General features: G+C 36.8%; 1 protein-coding gene across 1 annotated transcript in view; it reads right to left on the bottom strand.

Annotated features, from left to right (window-relative positions):
- Positions 1-24,050, bottom strand: part of LOC306871515 (VPS10 domain-containing receptor SorCS2-like) — a gene marked incomplete at both ends in the record, with an annotated part of 157,266 nt that extends 133,216 nt beyond the window's left edge. The window contains one exon of the mRNA XM_079419526.1: positions 23,706-24,050. Within this exon, the coding sequence (XP_079275652.1) occupies positions 23,706-24,050 (345 nt within the window). The remainder of the gene's footprint in view (positions 1-23,705) is intronic.
- Positions 24,051-27,698: the final 3,648 nt, after the last annotated feature.

Genomic DNA, 27,698 nt, shown 5'->3' with positions numbered 1-27,698 from the left:
GATGGGAACCGGAGGAAGTTACTTCAATGGGCCAGTGAAACAGATGCTATTCGTTTGTATAGGGCTTCTGTGCTGCGGTAACTGAATCATTTGGAAACTAAATATCTAGCAATCCCTGCAAACATGGAAGTGGGTTATTACGGCAATACATCGGTGAACATACATAAAAAAGAACGGTTTTATAAAATTAACAGTGAACTAATAATGTGTTAAACACACACATATATACTGTAAATAATGTTGAATCCTCACACAAAGTTCATTATTGAGGTCAAATCACCAATCCAATAGTAATCCATAAATAGGCAAAAGCAACTGTGACAATAAGGGTTATTAAGAAATCAAACTTTACTAATGGATTAATACCTACTAAACACAGAACTACCAAAAAGGAAAGAGTCAAGGTCATTGCACACCGAGTCTGAAATTTTTGCATGCGTTTTTCCGTATTCCCCATCCTTTCCTATCAAAATGCATGCTACGGATGCGAAAACACAGAAAATCGAACCTGATCTGAATTTTTTTTAACGGACGAAAGTGGCAGTGTGCAAACGTGATTGACAAAACGTGAGGTCGTATTTATTTTTTAACGTGCAAAAATTTCAGCCGAAACTTTCAGACTCAGTTTAGTCTTTGATGTAAAGAAACTGACTAGTATACAGCTCAACCTTCCAACACTGCTCACTGATTACAATGTTCTACTTTCCACCTACTGGGGACTGTGAAAGTGCAATAAAATGGTCCACAGTCCTAAGGCAAGCTCTTCCAGTGCATCAAATGAATACAAATGTTGGAGAGAATTTCGAACTGGTTTTGACCATAGGCCAAGTTAAAAGGTTAAAATCAAATTTGATATAAATTATTCATTACAGACATACAAATATGCACACGTTATTTCTAACAGAACAGAAGTCACTTCTCTTCTTAGAGGAGCACAGAAATTTTGTGAGAAACGTAATGGCCTATGGGTGACCCAGCTCTGTGACTGGCTTTGTCTCAAATCCAAGGTTGGGTCACGGGTCACAGGCTCGTACATCTGACTGTAACCGCAGTGATGTGGTAAACCATGGGGAATTTGATTACACGAGCACTCAGCTCCACTTAAGACTTGGAACATCACCGTGATCATGGGATCAGGGTGGGGAAAGAGAAGAGGAAGATTGAAAGGAGATTACAGCCAATGCGGTGCAGCAACACAGAGAGAGATTTTCTGTAAATTCCACTGCCTGAAGGAATAAAATAAGTGGAAGAAAAGAATCTTTCAGGATTTTTGTGGTTCTCCCCAGACTGTTGTAACAAAATGGAGAGAGGGAGTTGAAAAGAAAAGAAGAAAGAGAAAAAGGCAGATAAAAATGAGAAATGGGAGAGTGGAGGAAGAATGTGTGTGTCTGTGTGAATGGGAATGAAAAATAGAATGGCTCCAGGGAAAAAGGACGTCTCAGTCATTTGTCCAGCCCAGAGAATGACTGAGGTCAAGATTCAGTCAGAACAACAGACACCAGTGCCTAAAATATAAATTCCTGGACAACAGGAAAATATGGCTGGAGAATGGGAAAAAAGAGAGAGAATGGGGGAGATTTCGCTAAAACAAAATAATAAAGCATAAAGACAATTAGACACAGAGATACACTGAGATAAATAAAAATAAAGGAAAGAGAAACAAACAGACAAAAAGAACAAGCTAAGAGGAGGAGGAAAATGTCTCCCTGTGCTGCTGCAGGGGGAATCAGTCAGGTCAAGACAACAATATAGAAAGCTGAAGGCCTTTGTCCAGCTTCTACCAGACAAGGACTGAAAGGAGCCTTGAGCGCACACGCACGCACACACACACACACACACACACACACGAGAGCAGGATTCCTGACTCTTTTCTGCATGTAGCTATTTTAAGCTTCTGTAGTATGGTATGGTTGATTAATATACTTAATTGTATTTAAAATATATTTATTTCATGATAAGTACACTAAAATAGATTGGCATGTCTATACTAACTGAAAATACATTCTAAATGTAGTTATTTCATGCTTGCATCAAGCACAAACTTAGTGCACGACAAATTGATTTGTAAAATACTGTACTTTTTTACAAATGCATTTAGGGAAGGATGAAATATATATATATATATATATATATATATATATACATCTTTAAGAAAGTGCACTGGCTAGGTTCTTAATTCCATCTAGAACATGTTTGAAACTTGTTAAAAGTGATTTTCACACATACACATAAACTAACTGGATGAAACCTTTGAAAGAGGAAGCCACTTCATAAACCCAATGACATGTCCATGCTCACTCAGCCCAACAACTAGTGTTGATAAAGGATGAATGAAGCAACTCATCTTATGATCCTGTAGCTATATAATGTATGTCTGTGGGGATTGTTTGTATTGTATGTTGTCATATCATTTAAGTAAACGAGGACACTGTATGAGTTCTCACCTAAGACAAAGAGACAATATCACATTCTGTGTATTGATATTTGTTTGTTCCTTCACCCCTTAAAAGTGTCTTAAAGTATTTTAATAATGTGATTTTAACATCAGCTTAAATATAAGATACAGTATGTTCAGTGAAAGGGGCTTGATAAGTCAGTCTCTCCTGACCTTAGACTTTCATGAGCTCTGAAATTTACCAACAATAAGTTTTGCTGTACTTTTGCTAAACATCTGAACTCGGTAGAGTGCACACTATTGGGAATCTGCAGATTTGGCACATTTTTCAGAAGAAACATTAGAGTCTAGAAACTCATTGCAAAAGACACAAGTCTCACCATGTATTTCAAATCTGAGAATGATGAAATTATTTTAAGATGATGCTGTGTATTTATTTTATTTTATTTTTTTTATTTTTTTTTTAAAGATGAGACTTTCTTTTTGGGCAAACCAAAGAAAATGTGAGGTATGAATTGAAACATCCAGTATGTTTCTGCTAACAGGTGCTGTAAGAGCAGAGTTTCCAAACACAACTTTTGCCTACAGCGCAAATGTAACAATGGGGGATTTGCAAATAAAACTCTTTCATTTGTTAAATATTGAAGTTATCCGTCAGTAATTTATTTTAGTTGAATCCTCTGTTGACCAGTTATGATTAAATGTACAATACAATATACTGTAGTGGAGTTCTACTTGAGTATAAAAATAGTATAGATAAAAATAAATGTTTTGAGTTGCAAAAAAAAATCATAATAATAATTCATAATGATGCAGTACTTTGTACAGTTATGAACTTTACCTTTTCAATAATTTAACCACATTTCAAATAGTGCTTTTCACAATTTTGCAAGGTTGCAAAGCAGCTTTACATACATATGTGACCCTGGACCAAAAAAAAAAAAAAAAAGCAGTCTTAAGTCGCTGGGGTATATTTGTAGCAATAGGCAAAAATACATTGTATGGGTCAAAATTATCGATTTTTCTGTTATGCCAAAAATCATTAGGATATTAAGTAAAGATCATGTTCCATGAAGACATTTTGTAAATTTCCCTCCAAGAATATATATATATATATATATATATATATAAAAACTTAATTTTGATTAGTGCATTGTTAAGGACTTTATTTGTACAACTTTAAAGGCGATTTTCTCTATTTTCATTTTATTTATTTTTTGCACCTTCAGATTACAGATTTTCAAATAGTTGCATCTCAGCCAAATATTGTCCTATCCTAACAAACCATACATCATGGAGTTTATTTATTCGGCTTTCAGATTATGAATAAATCCCTAATGGTTTTGTGGTCCATGGTCACATATAGAAAGTATTACAAAAGTATTTTTATTTTATGTAAACGTGCCAGGACTGACCGAAAACATGAGGACAGTTGTAGAATAGAATCCATTTATAGAATTTGTGTTTAATTTCATGTTTTTAATTAACTGATGTGAATTATAACAACTTAAACTTGTTATTTATGGAGATTTTTGTATAAAAACAGTTGTTAGCATAACAAAACTATGAAAGCTGTAGGTCTACTTTGGCTGAGGACAAGGACAAAGGCAGGATTTGTAATGTTCAAAAGTGCTTTTAATAAAGAAAAAAACATCTGAGAACCTAATGAATAACATATTCCTTTACAGAACAGTTCACACAAATCAACCATCAGTCAGTTTTAGAAATGTTTTGGATGAAATACTTTTTATTCACTGTAAGAAGTCAAGGACAGATCATGTGCGTTTCTGGTCGAATGTCCCGTAAACAACATATAGGCTAGTCATGGATTTGAAATGGTGAAAGAAATTCACGAACTTGATCAGAAGGTTTATTACTTTATATTCTCAATACACTCCAATGTACCTGGACCAACACTTTTTTCCATTAATGGTTCTTTAATATCCCGTACGTACGGACAACGTCAGCGTTTCACTTGGAAATGTGGACTGCAGTCTTTTGGGCTGTCAAAATATTATGAATTAAGGGAATTATTAAAATTATTCTGACCAGCCCTCGAAACTACACAAAAAGTTTTTTAACAAAAAGTTAAAATGTCAAATAAATTACAATAGACGTTAACTACATGAAAAGTAACAAAATATATTAAATTCATTTCAATTCATACGCCAAAACATTTAATTGCATTTTACATTAACATTTGTGTCCAGTGCATTCAGAGTTGAAGCGTGCAGAGAAAATGGGCAGAGATGTTACGGATGGGTTTATTCCTTCCGCATGCACTGAAACATATTCTTCCACCAACTAACGGAACTATGTTTTATCGCATGAACAAGAATAATTCCGGTTTATTCAATTGTTTCTTACAGCGTTAATGACAGATCATTTCAGGTAAAAGGAAAGCAAAACATTCTGCAGATGATAGGATATGTAATGTTTTGTCCGCTGACTTTAACAGCTTCAAGTTTAACGCAGTCTTGTGTTCTATACGTTCATGTTTATTTCCATGCACCACTTACTGCGCCTATACTAAGACTGTTCGATTCACAGTCTTTAAGTCTTTAAGTGCATATAATTTGTGCTGTCATTGATGGGGAAAAAAACAACTGTTTACTTATATTAGTATTTGTAACAGTATAGAAAGACTACAAAGTAACCGCAGTTTATCACCGTTCATGTCTGCTTTGGTGGTGCATCTGGTAAAGTGAGTGCACGTGTGTAGCAGCGACCCGGGTTTGAATCCAGTCCGCGGTGTTTCCTTCATCCAATATTCAAATGTCCGTGTCCAATGTTCCACTGATGTTCTCTAGATCATTGAGTTGACTACGATGCTTGGGCTGTGAGTAAAAGGCAATTTCTTAAGCTGTGCCATTATTTATAAAGGTTAATTTATTGAATTTGAAGTACACAATAATTGTGCCATTAGCACATTTCAAGTTTACTTGGAATGCCATTGCAATGCATTTTAAAGTCACCAAAAGTAAGGGATAGCATGACCTCAGTTTGTTATTAGTACAATATTAATGTATGTTCAACACTCTTACAGTGTAATTGAATTGCAATTGTAATGTCACCAAAATACATCTGAAGTTTATGCTGAATGAATTCTGAATTTCAAAAATTAAATAAAAGAGTGGATATTTAAAGTGTACTTAAGTATACTTGGAATAGCTCCACTTTAGCACAAACAAGTATATTTATTACAACTTTAGTTGAAAATTAGTTGTTCCAATTTAGCAGACTTTAAAGGGTTAGTTCACACAAAAATGAAAATTATGTCATTAATTACTCACCCTGATGTCATTCCAAACCCATAAGACCTCCGTTCATCGTCGGAACACAAATTAAGATAATTTTGGTTGAACCTTCCATAGACAGCAACACAACTGAAATGTTCCCATGTCCAGAAACGTAGCAAGGAGATCGGTAAAGCAATCCATGTAACATCAGGGGTTCAACCGTAATTTTACGAAGCTACGAGAATAGTTTTTGCGCAAAGAAAAAAAAAAATAACGATTGTATTCCACATTTTCGTCCCTACTGTTGCTCTTGTGGATGTGCGTTCATGATACAAGCGTGTGGTGACGCAAGCACGTGGTGGCGTGGTGGCTGCCTTGTGTTCAACGTCATCACGCCACCACGCGCTTGCGTCATGTACTGACATGAATCGAGGTCTTACGGGTTTGGAACGACATCAGGGTGAGTAATTAATGACATAATTTTCATTTTTGGGTGAACTAACCCTTTAAGTATACCAATTTATAGTCTGCCACAAATATATTTAGTTATACTAAAGTAGATACAAATAAATTGTACTTAAGAATACTATTTTTTCACTAGGGATGTTATGGTGCATCCTTAAAATCATCGCATTTCCCCATGACAAAACAACGCACACCTGACATATCATACATAATATCAAAAATATGCTAAATGTACTTCAAGAGAAGTTTTTTTATACTGTCTAAAAGCATAAAAAAACGTTTTTTTTTTTTTATTTGTCTAAAATTGATGCTTAATCCCTAAAGCATTGCCACTACAGCCATACACATGCATGATCATAACTATTCCTACTTTAGATATTATTTTAAATAGGTTTTAAACTAACAGATACATTTTATTCTTATATTCTGTATTGCAAGTGGTAGAGTTTTAATTTTAGCTTATGGACATCTTAAAACTCTGAAAAAATAAATCTTTATATGTATTGCTTTTAATGTTGCACCACTACATTCATACAAACACAGACATCTGGAAACTGTCCCAATTTACATTGTTTGTGACCATCTTGTGCCATCAGAGTTGCATTTTTAAGATGCTGTTTCAAAGTACAAAAATTATTCCATTCCTATTCCATTCATTATCCCAATTTTATTCCATACCGTTGCAGTCTGTCTAGCTGTTTTTAAATCCAAAAATGTGCCTTGCACAAAGCTCTCCCTAAGAATTCAGATCTGATTGAAAACCGCCTAATTATACAAGGATTCCTCATAAATAGTTGATTAGTCATTCAGGCAACCCATCGATTTTGAAAATACATACTTTTGCACATACCTCATTTAGTGTTTAGATTTGACTATGGTCAAATTTAACCAGAGCAGGAAAGATCTCAAAATGTTCACTAGCAAACTAAGCACCGCTGTAACAGGAAAACCCCTCAAGGGAGAGAAAGTCAGCGAGAGAGAATCTTGTCCTTCTTTTCCATTGATTGAATTACCCATGTCATATTCCCTGTCAGCTCTGTGCGTTGTAGCTATATATAAATGGGTCTGCTGTAGAGAGAAGAGAGAGAGGCAGTGGATCTGTGACAAGCAGCTCTCTTTACCACAACCGAACAACTGATCAAGACAAGAGATTATACAACCAAACCCAAAAGCCTCCCTCTTCAGTCATACTTTATCTGAGCTGAGTTTTACAAATTCGGAGGAAGCAAGCACTGAATTCAAACCAAAAGAAGCAAAGACAGACAAAGGAAAAAAGAGAGAGAGTAGTTTCAAAGTACTCTCTCTCTCTCTGTCTATATATATATATATATATATATATATATATATACATAGGCTATATATGACATATCAATACAGTCATGGCCAAAATTATCGGCACACTTGGTAAATATGATCAAAGAAGGCTGTGAAAATTAATCTGCATTGTTAATAAAAAAAATTCACTTTCATTGGATAATAAGAATTTAAAATGGGGGGAAGGGAAAGGGAAGTGGTGTGTGGCCAAGTATGGTGACCCATACTCGGAATTTGTGCTCTGCATTTAACCCATCCAAGTGTACACACACAGCAGTGAACATACACCTGGAGCAGTGGGCAGCCAATGCTGCGGCGCCCGTGGAGCAGTTGAGGGTTCGGTGCCTTGCTCAAGGGTCTCACCTCAGTCGTGATATTGAGGTGAGACCCTTGAGCATGGCACCGAACCCCCTTGGGGGAAATATCATTATGAAATAAATGTTTTTCTCTAATACACATTGCCCACAATTAACGGCACCCTTTTATTCAATACTTTTTGAAACCTCCATTTGCCAGTTTATCCGCTCTAAATTTTCTCCTATAATGCCTGATGAGGTTAGAGAACATCTGACAAGAGATCAGAGACCATTCCTTCATACAGAATCTCTCCAGATCCTTCAGATTCACAGCTTCATGTTGGTGCTTCTTCTCTTCAGTTCACCTCACTCATTTTCTATAGAGTTCAGGTCAGAGGACTGGAATGGCCAGCAGAAGCTTGGTTTTGTGCTCAGTGACCCATTTTTGTGTTGTTTAGGTTTGTGTTTGGATTATTGCACGGTTGGAAGATCCAAACATGGCCCATTATAATATTTCTAACAGAGTCAGTCACTTGTTGATTTTTTATCTGTTGGTATTTGATAGAATCCATGATGTCATGTGTCTAAACAAGATGTCCAGGACCTCCCGCAGAAATATAGGCCCACAACATCAAATATACAGCAGTATATTTCATTATACACATGGGGTACTTTTTATCCATGTGTTCGCCAAACCCATCTTGAGTTTTTGCTGCTAAAAAGCTAATTTTTTAGTTTCATCTGACCATAGAAGCCAGTCCTATTTGACGTTCCAGTCGTGTCTGATAACTGAATATGCTGGAGTTTGTTTTTGGATGAGTTAGGAGAATTTTTCTTGAAACCTTCGAACAACATGTGGTGATATAGGTGCTGTTTGACCATTTTGTTTTTTAGGTTTTCGGATGCCGAGACTCAACTATTTTCTGCAATTCTCCAGCTGTGGTCCTTGGAGAGTCTTTAGCCACTCAAACTCTCCTTCTCACCGTGCATTAGGACGATATAGACACACGTCCTCTTCCAGGCAGTTTCGTGACATTTTATGTTGATTGGAAATTCTTCATTATTGCCCTGATGGTGGAAATGGAAATTTTCACTGCTCTAGCTCTTTTCTTAGAGCTACTTCAGTAATTTGTGAAGCTCAATTATCTTTTGATGCACATCAAAAATATATTCTTTTTTTTTTATTATTGTGATGGATGATTAAGGGAATTTGGGCTTCGTTTTCCCTCCTATTTATATTTCTGTGAAACAGGAAGCCATGGCTGGATAATTTCATGTTCATAATCACCCTGGAGTGCTCAAAATTGTCAATATGAATGGGAATATACTTCAGAGATATTTTACTCATAAGAATTTCTAGGGGTGCCAATAATTGTGTACTATTTGAGAAAAACATTTATTTCATAATGATATTTCGCCCCATTTTAAACTCTTATTATCCAATGAAAGGTTCGATTTTTGTGATTTTTTTAAATAAAAGATCAAAAGGATTAACAATGCAGATTAAATTTCACAGCCTTCTTTGATCATATTTACCAAGGGTGCTGATATTTTTGGCCATGACTGTATATATATCAATGCTATTGATACATGTTTAATAAAAAGCGTGATATTATGATCACTCAAAAAATAACAGATAACGGACATGCACTGAGGACTATGGAAGTCTGTTTCTACCACAGAATAAAATTTAAAAAAGTAATTTGCGACTTTATCTCACAATTCTTGGAAATGCAAAATATAAACTCAGGATTGCGAGATACAGACTTGCAACTTTGACTTTCTTACTATTTTTTCTCAGAATTGGGAGTTTATATCTTGCAATTCTGCATTTATATCTCACTGAAAAGTCCTGATTATGAATTATAATCTCAGTCAGAATTGTATAGGAAAAGTTCCAATTAACGTTTTTTATATTTTATCCGAAGGCAGAAACAAGCCTCCATAGAGGACAGACAGAAATAGCAGACGCATATATAGAGGATATGGAGTGAAGCTGCGTTTGGTGGATTTGAGGGGGCAGGACTATGGGATTCACTTCACAGGCAGACAGAGAGAGTGTGATTCATATAGTCCATCAGATTCTCACATACACACAAAACAAATAGATCTGTGGGCAATTATATTTAACTTTTCACAACATACAATGGTAACAGCTAAATATGCAAAGACACACATACGACAGTACATTTCAATAGGCAACACTAAGACTGGAGAACAAGAGCCATATGGCTGTGATATTATGGTGCATAGTGCTATATGGCACAACGGTGTATATGTGTGTGTGTGTGTGTTCCAGGGTCTTGACCTCTCTGTGCAAGCAGCTGGTCACGGGTATTTTTGTCACTATCCTGCTCTGTGTAACACACTCAGTATGATGAACAACCAGATACATTAAGCATATCAAAGTCAATCCTATATACATAGGGAAATTCAAATTTTTTCCCCGCCTCTAATACAAAACCCCACATGAGTCTGCAAAATACAATGGATTAGATCTTAAATTAAAATGTGTGGACAACAGATTTTAGTGAAGCAGAATGAATGAAAAGATTCATCATAGCGAATCTACTTTTTCTTTACATTAGCATCAGTTTATAGGAACTAATAACAGAGCTGCTTCTTACTGTGGGAAAAAACAAACATTTTGGTCTGTAAGTCTGCAGTCATATGTAATCTGTCGCTATGGAAAACACACCCACACCCACATCACTATACTCACACCACAATATAGCACCTCTCATATACACACAACACCAGAGAAGAATGAATTGACAAAATACCTTTACTATTACAGGTTTAGTGTGTTTGAAAAGCTACAATGCTTGGAAATACTAGGCCTGCATATTAAATTAATTAATCTCATAGAGAGGTGAATAGGTTTTCCGGGGAGAGTTTTGAAAAGTGTAACGTTGAAAACAGAATGATAATAATCTTCATTCGTGTGTCTGAAAACAAACCTTTTTCTGCATGTTAGTCAAAGCTAGCGTTCATAACAATTCAAATGTATCGTCTCTGCCTCAGACGGCACACCCACAGTTTGTTCAGGACTGTTTTATTACATACAAAACTGGCAGGCATTTTCTCTATCTGGCTAGCTCTAATCTGATTGGCTGGCTTCTACACAATTTTACAGCAGTTAGGGTTCACCAGACCTCCTGAAAACAAAGTTAAGATTACAAAAGACACCAGGTTGATAGAGTGAAGAAAAACTACCTTTGGATTTACCCCGATTTGCCAGGTTAGTGGCAACAGATCTTTGAAAGATATTCACAGTTTTGTTCTACTTATTAGTATTCGTAGTTATTTGTACATTTGGAAATATGATGAAACATACAATTGATAGCATACAGAAAGTATTTACATATGCACAGCTTTAGAAATGTAAACATGTGTAAGAATCCTTTATATTTATATTATAAATAATATAGTTACAGTTTAGGATCATCAAGATATTTTTGAGGTAAACGTTTCTCAAATTTAGCTGAAGTTATACCAGTCAGATGAAAACGGACATAATGATGATTATGATTATAGCTCTAATTACATGACTGTGCCCCGTAGGCAGACAATAACAACTAAATGATTCCATTTATCTTATGCTAACTGCATAGACCTTAAAACTCTATATACTCATCAAATCTAGCACAGAGGTGGTGTTTGTCCTTCAAAAGAGGGTAAATAAACTGAGAGTGTGACAAATGCATCATATGAGTTCAGCTGTCTCTGTCTGCTTCACAATAGCAGTGTATTATTACTTCCTAAAGATCAACACTCATCTTATAGTCTTGCTGGGTTTGAGACTATACATTGGTGTGCAGATATAATGTCTCTGTTCCCATGTAGCCAGTGTTAGGGCATTGACATTTTTTAAATGAAGGTGACTGAAAGAACAAAATTACAATCTTAGAACAATTCATCATAAACTCAATAACTGAAAAAAACAGACTACTGAACATCTACACCCAAGGAAAAGTCTGTAATCTTTCTGTAAAGATTATTTTACAGGTGTTTTACCTGTATTTTGAAATACATATTGCATTGCATTGTTTTGTTTGTTTTTTTAGAGTTGAAGCAAATGTCTGTAAACTTAACAGAAAAGTAATATTCTGCAGGATATCATCCATTTTTCTACAAATTTCTTTCTGACAGCATACTATTTTCAGCAACAAAAAAAGTGCATGAAAAATGAGGTTCAATGTCAAATTACCAGAAGCCTCAATCATGACAGTCTTTGCTCCCAGAAAAAAGTGGAAGAAAAATATTCCTCCAGTTATTATATAACAGCTAGAATATTCCAGATAAAATCCTGGACATGAGGTTAAGAGAAAATCAGAATGGAAAAGCTGCTGCAAAGATTGTGTTTTGGTGTCCTTTGGGGGTCAATTTGGTATTCATGCATAATTCTTTACAATACTCCCATTTCATATCCAGACAGTAGGCAATAAATCAGGCATGCAGTCTATATTCAATTTATATTACTATTTAAAATGACCAAGATTAAAAAATATGAGGTGTATATAGTGACTGACATCCCATGGGTGATTTTTTATTGCCATCCTGGCTGACCAGAACGATCCCAATAACTATCTGAGTGCCTCTGTAATTAAAATTGATAGAGCTCATAGAGCCTTCATCATGGTACTTGTCAGTCCTGCTGAAAATTACATATGAGAGACATCATCCTTTATATTTGTGTGTGTGAGCTGAAGGTTAGAGAGAAGAGGACAGAGAGTCATTAGGCACTACGTACAGACTTCATTAAGGCACAGTCACGCTGATTAAGAGAGAGAGAGAAACAGAGAGAGAAGAGAGAATGTATACAGGATTCATCATGAAACAGATCCACTCTAACATTGAAAACATGCTTCAGTAACATCATACCAAATACCAATTATTTCATTCTCACTGTAATTTTCCCTACATGGTCCATTTAGGGTTTAAGAGACTAAAGCAATAAAGATGTCTTATTACCAGTAGTTCACTGCAGCCTATACTGATAAAGCTGTGCTATTAGAACAATGATGTGGTAGAAGTCAGTTTGACTGAGCTCAATCAACATGCTTTCTGACTAAAGCAACACACCACCTTTGAATTCTCACAGTAGTGCACAAACTGTCCATGCAAGGAAAAAATGAAAGAATGAATGACTGCCACTGCAGGTGACAAAGAAGTCCTTGGCTTTAAACCTTTCTGTTTACTAGAAGTGTATGTTTCTTGTTCAGCATCACTGAATTAATATTTTACAGAATACTAGGAATCTTATTCTTCAAAGCGGTTTTTATAACTTCAAACTTTCTCAAGCTCTGTTTTTCTGCTCTTTCTACAGACTGTTTTTTTACATCTTCAGTCTGAAACTGCTATAAATTATTGAAAATAATTATGATTATAATTATTACGGAATAATAAGCAAGTAAGTAATTTAATTTAAACATGAAATCTTGAAGTAGAAAGACCAAAATAAAATAGTATTTTCTTGTAAAACATATTCCAGTAATCTTTGTTCAATTTATAACTTTATAATAAAAATCACTTTACAGTGTATCTGTGCATGAGTCACTGCATAAAGCAGCAGAAACTGATCAGGGGATGTGTATATGGCAAAATATATAGGAGAGGCAAACATTTTAGTCGCTATACCCAACAAACCAACTAATGTGAACTTTTACCTGTTTTAGACATGTTGCCATCAGGCCAACCAGTATAACATTTCTCTCTGTTTCTTTGAATTTATATCTGTAAGCTTTTCCTGTCACAAACAGCTATGCTAATACCAGCTGTAGCCATCTCAAAACAACACCCATCGTTTGTTCTGATCATTTTCTTTTTAGTTTTGTGTGATTGCTGACAACAAAAGGCTGGTGGTCTTGTGAATTTGTACTTTATTAACGCTTATGGACAGTAGATAGATCAGGATAATCATCTGATGTTTCATGACTCTGAGGAACATTTTGAACACTATCTGGCTGTCTCACAAGCTTATCAGTGAGGCATCGTCACTTCTGTGTTCCAAGCTGATTTAGTTCTCACCCACCGTACTATTATCTCTCTGTATTCTTCTGTGGACTCATACAATGCACAGCGTAATGATGAAATGACTCAAATCTACAGACATGAATTCCCTCAGGTTAGTATGACCTGGCAGAAACAGGAGGAATTCTGTTCAAAGCCAACAATCTAGACTGATGAACACATCTGACAACAACAACTAATGTCATTCACAGCTGTAGGTTTAATGAGTCCATAGTTGTGTTTATTAAAGGGAATAGTTCTCCCAAAAACTAATGCTTTGTCATCATTTTCTCACCCCGTGTTGTTCTAATCCCCGATGTTGTTTTCTTTCTTCTGTGAAATATGAAAGGAGATCATAGACAGAATATCTGAGCTTCTTTCCATACAAGTCTAGTGAAGATTATCAGTAAACGATGGCTTAAATTTCAGTCTGTTTCATACACAACGTTATCATAGCTTCGGACTTGGGCTCGACCTAAAGTGGATACATCAAACGGACTACTTTTATGATTCTTTATGATGCTTTATGGGATATTCTGAGGAGGTTGCATATTTTAGTTGTTTGTTAATCAGCTCAGTTCAGAACTGTGATGTCAAATGAAAAAGCAAAGATAATGTTGAGGAGTGTATATGCATTAATTTCTGAATGAAAACTCATTGCCTTGATTACAGGATTCTACTTATTCAGTGGGTCCACTTATTGTCTTCATGCTGAAGCCCATCGGGGAGTACAAAAGCATCTATTGTACATTCCACATGTGTCACATTTCTAAGCCAAAATACAATATACTTGAGCTCATGATGATGGAAATTAATCAGCTGGTCAGATCCACTCTGAAATGGTGCTCACAAATCACTTGAATTACACAAAATGTTACTTTCTCTACATTTATGAACTTATTTTCTCAAACTAAAATTGAACTATGCCAAAACACAAGCAGAACCCCTGTCTACACACAGAAATCTAATGTTGATTTCTTTCTTCCTCTTATTTGCTCATAAAGTAAAGTAAAAGTAAAGTCGTGACGTATTGTCAAGTATGGTGACCCATACTCGAAATTGGTGCTCTGCGTTTAACCCATCCAAGTGCACACACAAAGCAGTGAGTAGTGAACAAATGCACACACACACACACACACACACACCGTGAACACACACCCGGAGCAGTGGGCAGCCATGCTGCGGCGCCCGGGGAGCAGTTGGGGGTTCGGTGCCTTGCTCAAGGGCACCTCAGTCGTGGTATTGAGGGTGGAGAGAGCGCTGGACATTCACTCCCCCCACCTACAATCCCTGCCGGCCAGGGACTCGAACCCGCAACCTTTCGATTACGAGTCCGACTCTCTAACCATTAGGCCACGACTTCCCCCCCGACTTCATCCTATTAAACTGATATCAAACATGGATGCATCAATTCAAAATGACAATGTATTGCCTTTAATACTGAATTACATTTACTCAATGGTCGATTTATGGTCAAACATCAAATTCATCACGTTTCTCCACAAATACTGTACCTTGAAATTTTATGTTTCAAACATGGATGTTGATCTGAGAGCCCAGAATTACATAATACCCTATGATAATCATGATCTTAGGCGGTTTATTTGTTACCTTATGCATAATTAGTGCCAGAGCTTCAGAGTATCAGCCTAATCCTACTTCTAGCCTAAATCACAATCTACTCTCATAAGTAGATGAGGTTAGTAAATTAAGTCAACATTTTTAATTATGGCTAACTAGTCCTTCAAAAACACTATTGGAAGAGCAATATGACATATGCAAGGCCAATGAATAAAACACATTCTTCATGCTGCACATGAACCCTCCGCCTGAGCTGTCCCTCCAGATTCTGATGAGGTCTCCCAGGAAACAAAGGAAGAAATCCTCATTGGGAGAGCAAGGAAAAGGGACCACAAGTAAGCCTGTTGGGCTAAAGTCTCAGTGCTGAAAAGAGCAAAACCACCAATGGCATGCCAGTAATTGATACTGATATTTGAAAGAAGATTGGAATGGGAAAACTGGATTTGGAAAGGCTTTACAAAATGTGGATGGAAAACACTTTTGTCCACTCTGCCACATGTTTGCAAGCCAAATCTGACTCATTGCAAAACAGAAACATTCAGAAACAACTAGGGAATATTGATTCAGACAGACAAGACATGTGCTAACAATTTTGCCCATGCAATAGGAGGGGCCAAATTAACTTTCTGTTAAGTATATGAACCATGAATAAATGCCTATTTCATGAAGTAAGAAAAAGGAGAGAAGTCCGCACACTGAAAATAGCTGCTCCAAATGAATTTAATAACAGCAACGTTTCGACTCTCAGGTCTTCATCAGGCTCAATACCCACATGGAATAAAATCAGCTTTAAATAGCAACAGGTAATCACCTTAATTGGGTCCACACACACAAAAAAAAACATGTGACAAGTAATACAAGTCATGTGACAAAAAATTTTTATAAAAAATTCACATACAGCTTAACTAATAATCAACGACAAATGAAGTATTAGTACAACCACTATAAAAAAGGCTTAATATCAAAATCCTCATTCAACCCTGATGCCGATAAGGTATTTAAGGTATACATTCCCTCTGTAATAATTTCTTCTCGTAATCACCTCCTCTTGAGGGTTTAATTACCTTCTCTATACCGATATATTGTAAAACACTGACGTTATGGCCTACTTGTCTGATGTGAGACGCTATAGGACTACGCATATCTCCAGTTCTAATATTACTGCGATGTTCGCTGATGCGAGTATGTAATTGTCTTGTCGTTTTACCAACGTATGCAAGCCCCCAAGGGCAGCGAATTAGATAGATCACATGAGTAGAAGCACAGGTAATAGTACCACGTATCGAAATATTGCGGCCAGTGTGTGGATGACTGAAGAAATTGCACTTATGTGTAAAGGCACACTGGACGCAATTGCCACACCTGTAACTGCCTGTAGGAAGAGCTGGAATACCTTGTTTTTACGTGAAGGAAATTCAGATTTCACAAGCAAGTCACGAAGATTATTTTGACGTTTAAAAACCAATTGGTGATTAAAGAGACTACCAAAAAACTTGAGTCAACAAGATTGGATTCTAAGAAAATGGAGATTCAACTTGGTGAAATGGTGACAAAAAGTAAGCTCACAGAATTCAAAAAAGATCTTGAACGTCAGCGAGTGGAGTTGTCTAAAGAGATCAGAGCTATTAAACGTACAAAGTTTGCAAGAGACAATGGTGACCATCAACATGGAAAGGTATATTTTTGGAAGGATGGAAAACCTGAGTCTAATACATTCCATCGCAGTCGGGCTGCTACCTCTGGTTTTCGCAGGCGCAGACAACCTGGTGATAACAGAACTTGGGCTTCTTCAACCTCATGGGATTCTGACTCCGATCCTGTTGGACGACGGCGAAATGGTTCCACTTTTTTAGGCCGTACTCAGCCCAACAGTTATGGAATGGATCGAAGGGTAAATCGATCAAGAAGAGATGTAGAAGGGGCAAGCGGAAAAGGCCTTTCTCTACCTCCACGGATGACAAGGAGCAACCAGGGGATGCGTTAATGAACTTTTCAGATAAGTCACTTTCAAAACCTTGTGCTACTGCACTGAGCAAGGGACTTTCCTTTATTCCTACTACTGAAACTAATGATTTTGACACTATGATTGACTTTCACAAATTCTTTAGAACATTGAGACTTCGGGAGTTCTTTGGTACAAGTGAACAGTTGTCCGCATCTAAAGATGTTCCGCCCGTTACCACACAGGGTGTTACTCTTGAACAGTCTATGGCTCGTCTTCTTAAAAGGAAATCTACCTTTATTCCATCTAAGAATAGAAATTCGTCCTTAGACACATTGTAGACTTGTGGAATTAAATGTAAAAAATGTACTTAAGAATAAGAGGCAATATAAAGTCTATAATAATTTGTCAAAAATTGAGAGGGATGCTTTACTTAATCTTAGTAAAGACAATACGGTGGTAGTGCGTCCTGCAGATAAGGGTGGAGCTATTGTACTTCAACGAGCTTCAAATTATGAAAAAGAAATTCGCAGACAGTTGGATGATCATATTTTTTATGAATTCTTACCTGCTGATCCCACTAATAAATTAAAAACGTGTATTTATTCCAAGTTATTGTCACACTTTGAAAACGGTGAATTCAGTAAAAATGAATATGAATTTCTTAAAGTAGTTTTTCCAATTACACCTATTATATATACATTGCCCAAAGTTCATAGCGTCCTATCGTGAGCGGTATTGGTAGTCTTACTGAGAACATTTCTTCTTATGTGGATTTTTATATCAAATCATTTGTACCCATGTTATCATCTTATGTAAGAGACTCTATGGATTTTATTGAATCTTTATATGGTGTTGATTTTGCTGTTGTTGATGTGCTTCTTGCTACTTTTGATGTTCAGAGTTTATATACCAACATTCCTCATACTGAGGAATACAAAGATCTGTGGATGTAAAGCCTAGTACAGCAGGCTTACTGGATTTAGCAAGTATTGTCTTGACTAACAATTTGTTTCGCTTTCAGGATTATTTTTATTTACAAGTGAAGGGCACCGCAATGGGCAGTAAAATGGCACCCAATTATGCTTGTTTGTATATGGGAGCTTTTGAAAATGACTATTTTAAATGTGTCAAATTCTTTTTTTCCTAAGATTTTGCTTTACAAACGTTATATTGATGACATTTTTATGATTACTAAGGCTACACCTACAGAAATGTTGACGTTTTTGAATTATCTTAACTCAAGGGCTGAGCATGTGAATTTTACAATAGAATGCGATCCAGTAAGCATCGCTTTTCTTGATGTTAGTGTATACATATGTGATGGGAAACTCCATACTGATCTGTATCGAAAACCAACGGATCGCAATGCTATTTTAAGAGGCGATAGTTTCCATCCTAGACCTTTAATTAAGAGTTTACCTATCAGTCAATTTAAGTGTGTACGTAGAGTTTGTAGCACAGCTGAATCTTACTCTCAACAATCTACTGACTTAACTAAAAGATTTTTGAATCGTGGCTACCGTAAAGAATGGATCGATAATGCTAAGAAGAAAGTCAATGAGATATCTCAGATACAGTGCTTACGAACAAAACATAATATTAAAACACAATTTTCTAATGCTCCTATTTGTACTATCAAGTACTCCGCATTAGGTGCGGAGTTTCGTAGAGTCTTAAATAAGCATTGGCATATTATTTCAAGTGATCCTAAATTATCAGGTATTTTTATAAAACGTACGGCCATTTAATTTACTCAAAAAAATTATAAACAGTACCACATCATAAGATTTATAAGACAAGTATTTGATAAATTTTAGAGAGCCAAATTTCCACATTATCTGGTGTATAAGAGTTCATCTCTGTCATGCTATTCAGGTGCATCTCAGAAAATTAGAATATGGTGAAAAAGTTCATTTTTTCTTGTAACTTATTTCAAAAAGTGAAACTTTCAGATATTTGAGATTCATTACATGTAAAGTAAAACACTTCAAAAGTTTTTTTTGTTTTAATTTTGATGATTAGAGTTTACAGCTCATGAAAGTCAAAAATCAGTATCTCAAAATATTAGAATATTTCCTAAGATCAATCAAAATAAGGATTTGCAAAACAGAAAAGTTCAAGTTTTTTAAAGTATGTTCATTTATGCACTCAATACTTGGTCGGGGCTCCTTTAGCACAAATTCCAGCATCAGTGAGGAATGGCAAGGAAGCGATCAGCCTGTGGCTCTGTTGAGGCACTGTTGAGCCTTCAGCTCGTCTGTATTGTTGGATCGACTGTTTCTCATCTTTCTCTTGAAAATATACCATAGATTCCATATGGGGTTTAGTTTCAGGTATATGCCAATCAAGCACAGTAATATCATGGTCAGCAAAGCACTTGGAAGTGGTTTTGGCAGTGTGCGCAGGTGCTAAAGTCCTGCTGGAAAAGGAAATCTGCATCTCCATAAAGCTTGTCAGCAGATGGAAGTGACTTTAAAATCTCCTGGTAGACGGCTGTATTGACTCTGGACTTGATAAAACACAATGGACCAACACCAGCAGACGTCACGGCACCCCAAATCATCACTGACTTCGGAAATTTCAAGCAACATGGATTCTGTGCCTCTCCAGTCTTCCTCCAAACACCAGACCTTGATTTCCAAATGAAAAGCAAGATTTACTTTTCTCTGACCACTGGACCACTGAGCAACAGTCCAGTTATTTTTCTCCTTAGCCCAGGTTAGATGTTTCTGATGTTGTTTCTGGTTCAGAAGTGGCTTGGTAGCCCTTTTCCTGAAGACGTCTGAGCTGGTGACTCTTGATGCACTGACTCCAGCTTCAGTCCACTCCTTGTGAAGCTCTCCCAAGTGTTTGAATCGGCTTTGCTTGACAGTATTCTCAAGCTTGCAGTCATCCCTGTTGCTTGTGCATTTTCCTACCCAATTTCTTCCAGTCAACTTTGCATTTAATATGCTTTGATACAGCACTCTGTAAACAGCCACACCTTTCAGTATTCAATGTTCGTCTTCTGGATCACTGCCAAGTCAGCAGTGTTCATTATTGTCATTATTGTGGTTTCAAAGAACAAGATATTTTAGAATTTATACTGTAGGGATGGTCATTTATTGAAACTCAAATGTAAATATTCTAATATTTTGAGATACAGATTTTTGACTTTCATGAGCTGTAAGCTCTAATCATCAAAATTATTACTTTACATGTAATGAATGTAAAATATATGAAAGTTTCACTTTTTGAAATAAGTTACAAGAAAAAATTTACTTTTTTACCATATTCTAATTTTCTGAGATGCACCTGTATATGAGTAGATTATAAATAATCTGTAATTTATTACAGCTCCCCCCTATAAAACCTGAAAATTGTAAAACCTACTGGCTTTGGAAAACAAGAAAATGATGACTCAGGGGAGAAGCGCACATGGTGGTGGTGTCTCTGGACTGCCTTGGAAATGTCAATGAGCCATGTGTCTTTCATTTTATCAGATTTTCTATTAGCATGAAGGCAAGGGAACAACATGCACACATTCTGAGCTAAATGAGACCGTTAGCAATCCTGTTAGCAATCAATTGCTTCCTTGGACTCCTTTTCTATCCATCTCCATTCTAAATATCAATACCGTCTGTCTGTCTATTTATCTCTGACTTTCTCAAATGCAGTATCTTAGTTTTCTGTCATTTTTCCCCTGCTGCCTCTCTCTGTCTTAACTAAACACAGCTATCAGCAGGCAAACAGATGAATGGTTCCTGACAACGCTGCAAACATAAACAACAGCAGAGACTGCTGCTAAATACCAGATAAATGACTATATCTCCTTATATTTACAGAAAAGAGATTTGTCGTCAGAAGTGCAGGAGGGCAAAATAAATGAATAAAGATGGTCGCACTCCCCAGAGAAAGTGAGGCAGAACAAAAGAGGTAGAACGGAAAACACATTCAACACACTGAAAGGCTCCGATGCTGGAATTTCGTCAGGAGTCTAGTATCGTTCTCCAGGACTAGAGCCTAGGTACTGGAATAATGACTGCTTGTTCTTCCTTTGTTTTGAGTCTATTCTGCACATCACTTAAAGCACAGGAGGTATGCCAAACTTTGGAGAGAGTCTGCCTCTCTCCAAAGGTTGGGCTATAACAGAAATGCCCATTAATTATAAACCTATGTTTGTACATACAACAATTTCTTGAAGCATCGTGAGGATGCAGATATCTTCCTCTTATTTGCTCATTTAATTAAACTGATATCGAACATGGATTCTGCATGCTCCTATTACAACAGCAGATGATAGCATAAATAATTAAAATCTGTACACACGGCTGTCCTGGATTGGCTTGCATTCATTTCATATAGGTCAGTATGGTGAGTTTATGCAAAAACAACTGACTTCTGCAGTTATGTCACAGGTTAAAGACAATTTCAAGAAGACTATCCTATAAACAGTCTCACATTACCACACTCTCAAAGAGAATGCTTGTAACATGTCGACAGTTCCTTCTGGTGTCTTCTTTCCTACATGGCACAGTGGTCAATCTATTTTGAACAATCCCTAAATGCCAAAGTTTCCATTCACCCTGCTGTGAATGGAAATCATTAGATGGAAATCTAATGCAGTCTGTCAGCAAACCTGACAAATGAACATACGCACAATGCTTGTTGACCTCTGAGCATCTATTCTATTCACTGTGCATCTGTCAGTTGCAATGTTATTTTAGTATAAATGACTGTTAATAGTTAATAATAGATAATAGTAAATAATACTGTTATAGTTTGCTATTATTTTTTTTTTTCATTTTCTGTTTTAATTTTAATTTTAATGTCTATATAGTTTTTATTAACTTTCAGTCTAGGTTCTTTTAATATTTTATTTCAATGTTTATTTCACATGAAGAAATGTTTGTGTTTTTAGTTTCAGTTAACAATTCTAACACTGGTTGGTTGCTCAGCTCAACAGAGGTTACAGCTCTCCTCACTGTAGAACATATGACATAGCAGTGAGGACCTGCATAATTCACACAGCTACTTCTGACCTTAAGTAATTAAAAGAAGCAACAAGACCACAGTCCACACAGACACTTACATTTCCAATACACAAAAATGACAATGCATGCCAATTCCATGCTTCTCCAAATTACTTTTTTGGTTGCATTTTTTTCTAAATTCTTCAGAGAAGCTGATTGGATGTGGTTAAGAGGAAAAGTGCTTCATTACAGAAACTCGAAGTTGGTTTCAATGGTGTTGTAAAACTTTCAGATACAAAATATTAAAATTATTAGTTATAAGAAAATGAGATATGCAAAGAAAAGAATCACAAATGGCACCTCTTTAATATTTTTTTTACAAAAATGACATGCGCAAAGAAAAGAATCACACATGGCACCTCTGTAATAGTGTCTCCTACAGATCAATGAGTTAAAATAAATAATTTCACTTATGTCTCCTGCTTCTCACATTTGTCTTCTAAAAGTGCACATGTAACTCTTCTAGACTAGAGTTTCAAAAGACATCTCACCAGTATCTTAAATTATGCACAGAGTCTGTGATTACAAGGCAGAGATTACAAGTCTCAAAACAATTCTCATCAAATTGATTTAACACATAAAACTCACTATACCATCCACATTTGTCACACTCTTAGGCCTACTGTATGTCAACAATATAAACATCTGAGACAAAGTTGTTACTTATACTAAACAAATTATAAAAGATCTGAGCAATAATCTTTCTCATCCCTAAACTTTTGACAATAGTTGAAGGCAAATCAAGCCGACTACAGAAGCTGACATGAAAGCACTTCACACTTCAACAGATATTAAAAAGTAGGTTTTATTCAGGACGCTTGCATTTTGTGTAAACAGCTCATGAGTTGTTTTGGCAGCTTTGTAAATGAGAGATGTCTCCTCCAGATACAATTCACCAAACTAGGCTACCATCACACAGACAAGCGCGCATTTGTTCAGAGCGCGTCCAGGCTGTTCGCTCTTATAATAACTATAGGCTATATCACAGTGCTTCGCTTATACGATTCAGCAAGTAAACACCGTCAAACTTCAAATTTTGCATGAGCCAGCCGTATACTAACAAGGACTTGCAGTGAACTTCTGTTTTCTAGGCGCGTGCAGGTGGATAGCACACGAGGTATAGGTGCGTTTCGGCATCAGCTCTCATTCTGGCTCAAATTACAAGCAGGATGGTTTGGTAAACACTGAACCTAAGCCTCTCGATACGCAGCAGATGTGTTTTGTGTGATGATCATGAAAGCTGGTCGTTATGCATCTACCTGCAGTCCAAACACCCGCCTATCTGCTCATGATGCTTCATTACCTGCTTCATCACCTGAAATATATTCTTAAAGCATCTACGCACCTTATGAAAAGACTTGACAGGATAAACAACTAAACGTTCATTCTTATGACTTTTCGGGACAATTAGCCTACAATAGACAACGTGTAAAGGGGGGTACTCACGCTGCTATTTTCCCCCGTCCAGTGGACCATTGCCTGGTTGTGGGTGGCATCCCCTTTAAGGACGAAAGAGCTGCTGAGTAGAGAGACTTTCTCCGGAGTCGATGCCCTCCGGACTCGGGGTCCGCCGGGGTCCCCGCTGTAATCTCCGCGGCTGTGCGCTGAGATAAGCGCTTCATCTCTGCCAGTGACATGCCCACCGCGACTGTCAAGCTCTCGGTCCCGTACGTTTCTCTGGTTTATAACGCCGGTGTGACATGAAATCGGTCCGAACAGTGACATCCACGCACAAGCCAAAAACACAGCTGGGTACAGGTGCGCCAAAACTGCCATGATGAGCGCCTTCATTTAACACTAGCAGAGCGAGTGCGATGCAAGCGAAAGATGGAAAGCCCTAATGTAAGAGAGAGTTGGGGGGGGGGGGGTAGAGAAAAAGAGAGCGAAGGGAAGAGGGTGGGGAGGCAGAGCTACAAACCAGATCTAGTAGACAGCAGCTGAGACAGAGGAGAAGAACAGCCGTATTCGCCTCCCACCTAGTGGCCAAATTAGTCAAGTGTTTGATTTTTACGTTATAACTATTTCAGAAAGCTGTTTGTACTAACAACAGACGCCTAATAATGCAATTAAGTACTCCTTTAATTTTTAGTTAACAAGTTGGCTTGATTCGTGTAAACAATTACATGACCATATCTGGAGGCATGTAAACTAAATTCTGATATTAGTTAATAATGCCCTCTGTATTATTAACATTGCTCTGTTCAAAATAAACCATTACATTGCATGTCAAATTTTTGAATTTATATATATATATATATATATATATATATATATATATATATATATATATATAGAAGTGTTGTTACATTAAATAAAACAATGTAAACGTAAATAAATCTTGGATTATCGTTCTCTTTTTCCCACAATTGCCACCAGTTACAATTGTGACCAGAAATAAAACGCATATCTTCAACAACTTCTTTAAAGAAGCATGTTAATGTTCCATTTATGTAGCCAAACAGTGAAATAATGGGATTAAATAAATTTAAATAAGATTAAATAAGAAGAGACAATGGTTCCTTTAACAAGCATGCATTTAAATATTTTATGATATCTACAGTCAGTTCCATAAATATTGGGACATTGACACAATTCTAACATTTTTGGCTCTATACACCACCACAATGGATTTCAAATGAAACGATCTAGATGTGCTTTAACTGCAGACTGTCAGCTTTAATTTGAGGGTATTTACATCCAAATCAGGTGAATGGTGTAGGAATTACAACAGTTTGCATATGTGCCTCCCACTTGTTAAGGGACCAAAAGTAATGGGACAATTGGCTTCTCAGCTGTTCCATGGCCAGGTGTGTGTTATTCCCTCCTTATCCCAATTACAATGAGCAGACAAAAGGTCCAGAGTTCATTTCAAGTGTGCTATTTGGATTTGGAATCTGTTGCTGTCAACTGTCAAGATGAGATCCAAAGAGCTGTCACTATCAGTGAAGCAAGCCATCATTAGGCTGAAAAAACAAAACAAACCCATCAGAGAGATAGCAAAAACATTAGGCGTGGCCAAAACAACTGTTTGGAACATTCTTAAAAAGAAGGAACGCACCGGTGAGCTCAGCAACACCAAAAGACCCGGAAGACCACGGAGAACAACTGTGGTGGATGACCGAATAATTATTTCCCTGGTGAAGAAAACCCCCTTCACAACAGTTGGCCAGATCAAGAACACTCTCCAGGAGGTAGGTGTATGTGTGTCAAAGTCAACAATCAAGAGAAGACTTCACCAGAGTGAATACAGAGGGTTCACCACAAGATGTAAACCATTGGTGAGCCTCAAAAACAGGAAGGCCAGATTAGAGTTTGCCAAACGACATCTAAAAAAGCCTTCACAGTTCTGGAACAACATCCTATGGACAGATGAGACCAAGATCAACTTGTACCAGAGTGATGGGAAGAGAAGAGTATGGAGAAGGAAAGGAACTGCTCATGATCCTAAGCATACCACCTCATTAGTGAAGCATGGTGGTGGTAGTGTCATGGCGTGGGCATGTATGGCTGCCAGTGGAACTGGTTCTCGTATATTTATTGATGATGTGACTGCTGACAACAGCAGCAGGATGAATTCTGAAGTGTTTCGGGCAATATTATCTGCTCATATTCAGCCAAATGCTTCGGAACTCACTGGACGGCGCTTCACAGTGCAGATGGACCATGACCCAAAGCATACTGCAAAAGCAACCAAAGAGTTTTTGAAGGGAAAGAAGTGGACTGTTATGCAATGGCCAAGTCAATCACCTGACCTGAATCCGATTGAGCATGCATTTCACTTGCTGAAGACCAAACAGAAGGGAAAATGCCCCAAGAACAAGCAGGAACTGAAGACGGTTGCAGTAGAGGCCTGGCAGAGCATCACCAGGGATGAAACCCAGCGTCTGGTGATGTCTATGCGTTCCAGACTTCAGGCTGTAATTGACTGCAAAGGATTTGCAACCAAGTATTAAAAAGTGAAAGTTTGATTTATGATTATTATTCTGTCCCATTACTTTTGGTCCCTTAACAAGTGGGAGGCACATATGCAAACTGTTGTAATTCCTATATTACATTACGCATATTGTAAATACCCTCAAATTAAAGCTGACAGTCTGCAGTTAAAGCACATCTTGTTCGTTTCATTTGAAATCCACTGTGGTGGTGTATAGAGCCAAAAATGTTAGAATTGTATCGATGTCCCAATTTTTATGGACCTGACTGTACATGTGCTTTCAAATTCTTTCTCCCCAAATTGAAGACCATAAAACACTGACACATTCTATACCATTCATTTATAAACAGGCCAACTCAATTCAAATCAACCTCAAATCAATGATTGCACAAGATGAAACAGGAAATTAGATGTACAAGTAATCCAAGTCACTGGTTACATCATTTTAGCGAGCTGACTTGGCTGTCCAAATATTCTAGTAATAACATTTTCTTTTTTTAAATCCTCCCTCAAACAAACAACATACCTTTAGAGACTCTACGATGAAAGCTCATTTGACAGTGACATCCTAACTGCCTGTACTCACAGATTTAGCCTACACAAAAGCATACACATACTCACAACAATAAGCCTACCAACCCAATCTCATTAGAAAATATAACTATTTTACCAGATGATGCCATACCAGATCATATGAATTCATACAATGTGATCCATATGGAAATGTAAAATTTTTAGAAAAAAGGTAAGCATGAAGGTCCACCCCTAACTCCTCTCCTAAAAATAACCATTATTCAAATAGTAAAAATATAAATGAGATTGTACAAATTGAATACCACTTTGCCAAAAGACAAAATAGTAAAGATGATTAGTAAAAATAGCCAGCAGATGATTTAAAAGCTTTAGGTCACATGATCTTAGAGAAACCATTTTAATATGCTGATTTGTTGTTCAGGAAACTTTTCTTGTTATTATCAGTGTTGAATTTATTATCCCAATCTTCAAGCAGAAACAATGCGTCTGAATGACACCACTCCACAATCTGACTTGTGATACAGCCTGGAACTAAATCACACCATGTTGGTTTGTCTGGTCAGATTAGTTTGGGTCCTTACCGTTGTCACCTTTGGCTTGCTTAGTTGGGGGACACTTCATATTCAGCAATATTATTGAATTGACTGAACAGACAGTATAGGACTGAGCTGGATGATGACATCAGTTTTCTCTTTACAGCTGAAGTGAACTACTTTCATAATCTCTACAGTGATTGAATGGAACTGAACACTAAACTGACCTCAGCTGAACAATGACACTACAATTTTTCTGTGTTTTACAGCAGAATTGATCTCTGAACCATCATTATACTATTATTTTTCTTGTTTATCCATGTGAAGCTACTTTGAAATGAGCTGTATTGTATAAAGTGCTATACAAATATAGGTGACTTGAGCTGACTTGAAATATTTTATATATAATATAAATTGCTAAATATTTTTGTGGAAACA

Source organism: Barbus barbus, assembly GCF_936440315.1.
Source record: "Barbus barbus genome assembly, chromosome: 1".
Taxonomy (NCBI): Eukaryota; Metazoa; Chordata; class Actinopteri; order Cypriniformes; family Cyprinidae; genus Barbus; species Barbus barbus.
Note: the sequence above shows the minus strand (reverse complement) of the source record. Positions and strands in the feature narration are given on the sequence as shown.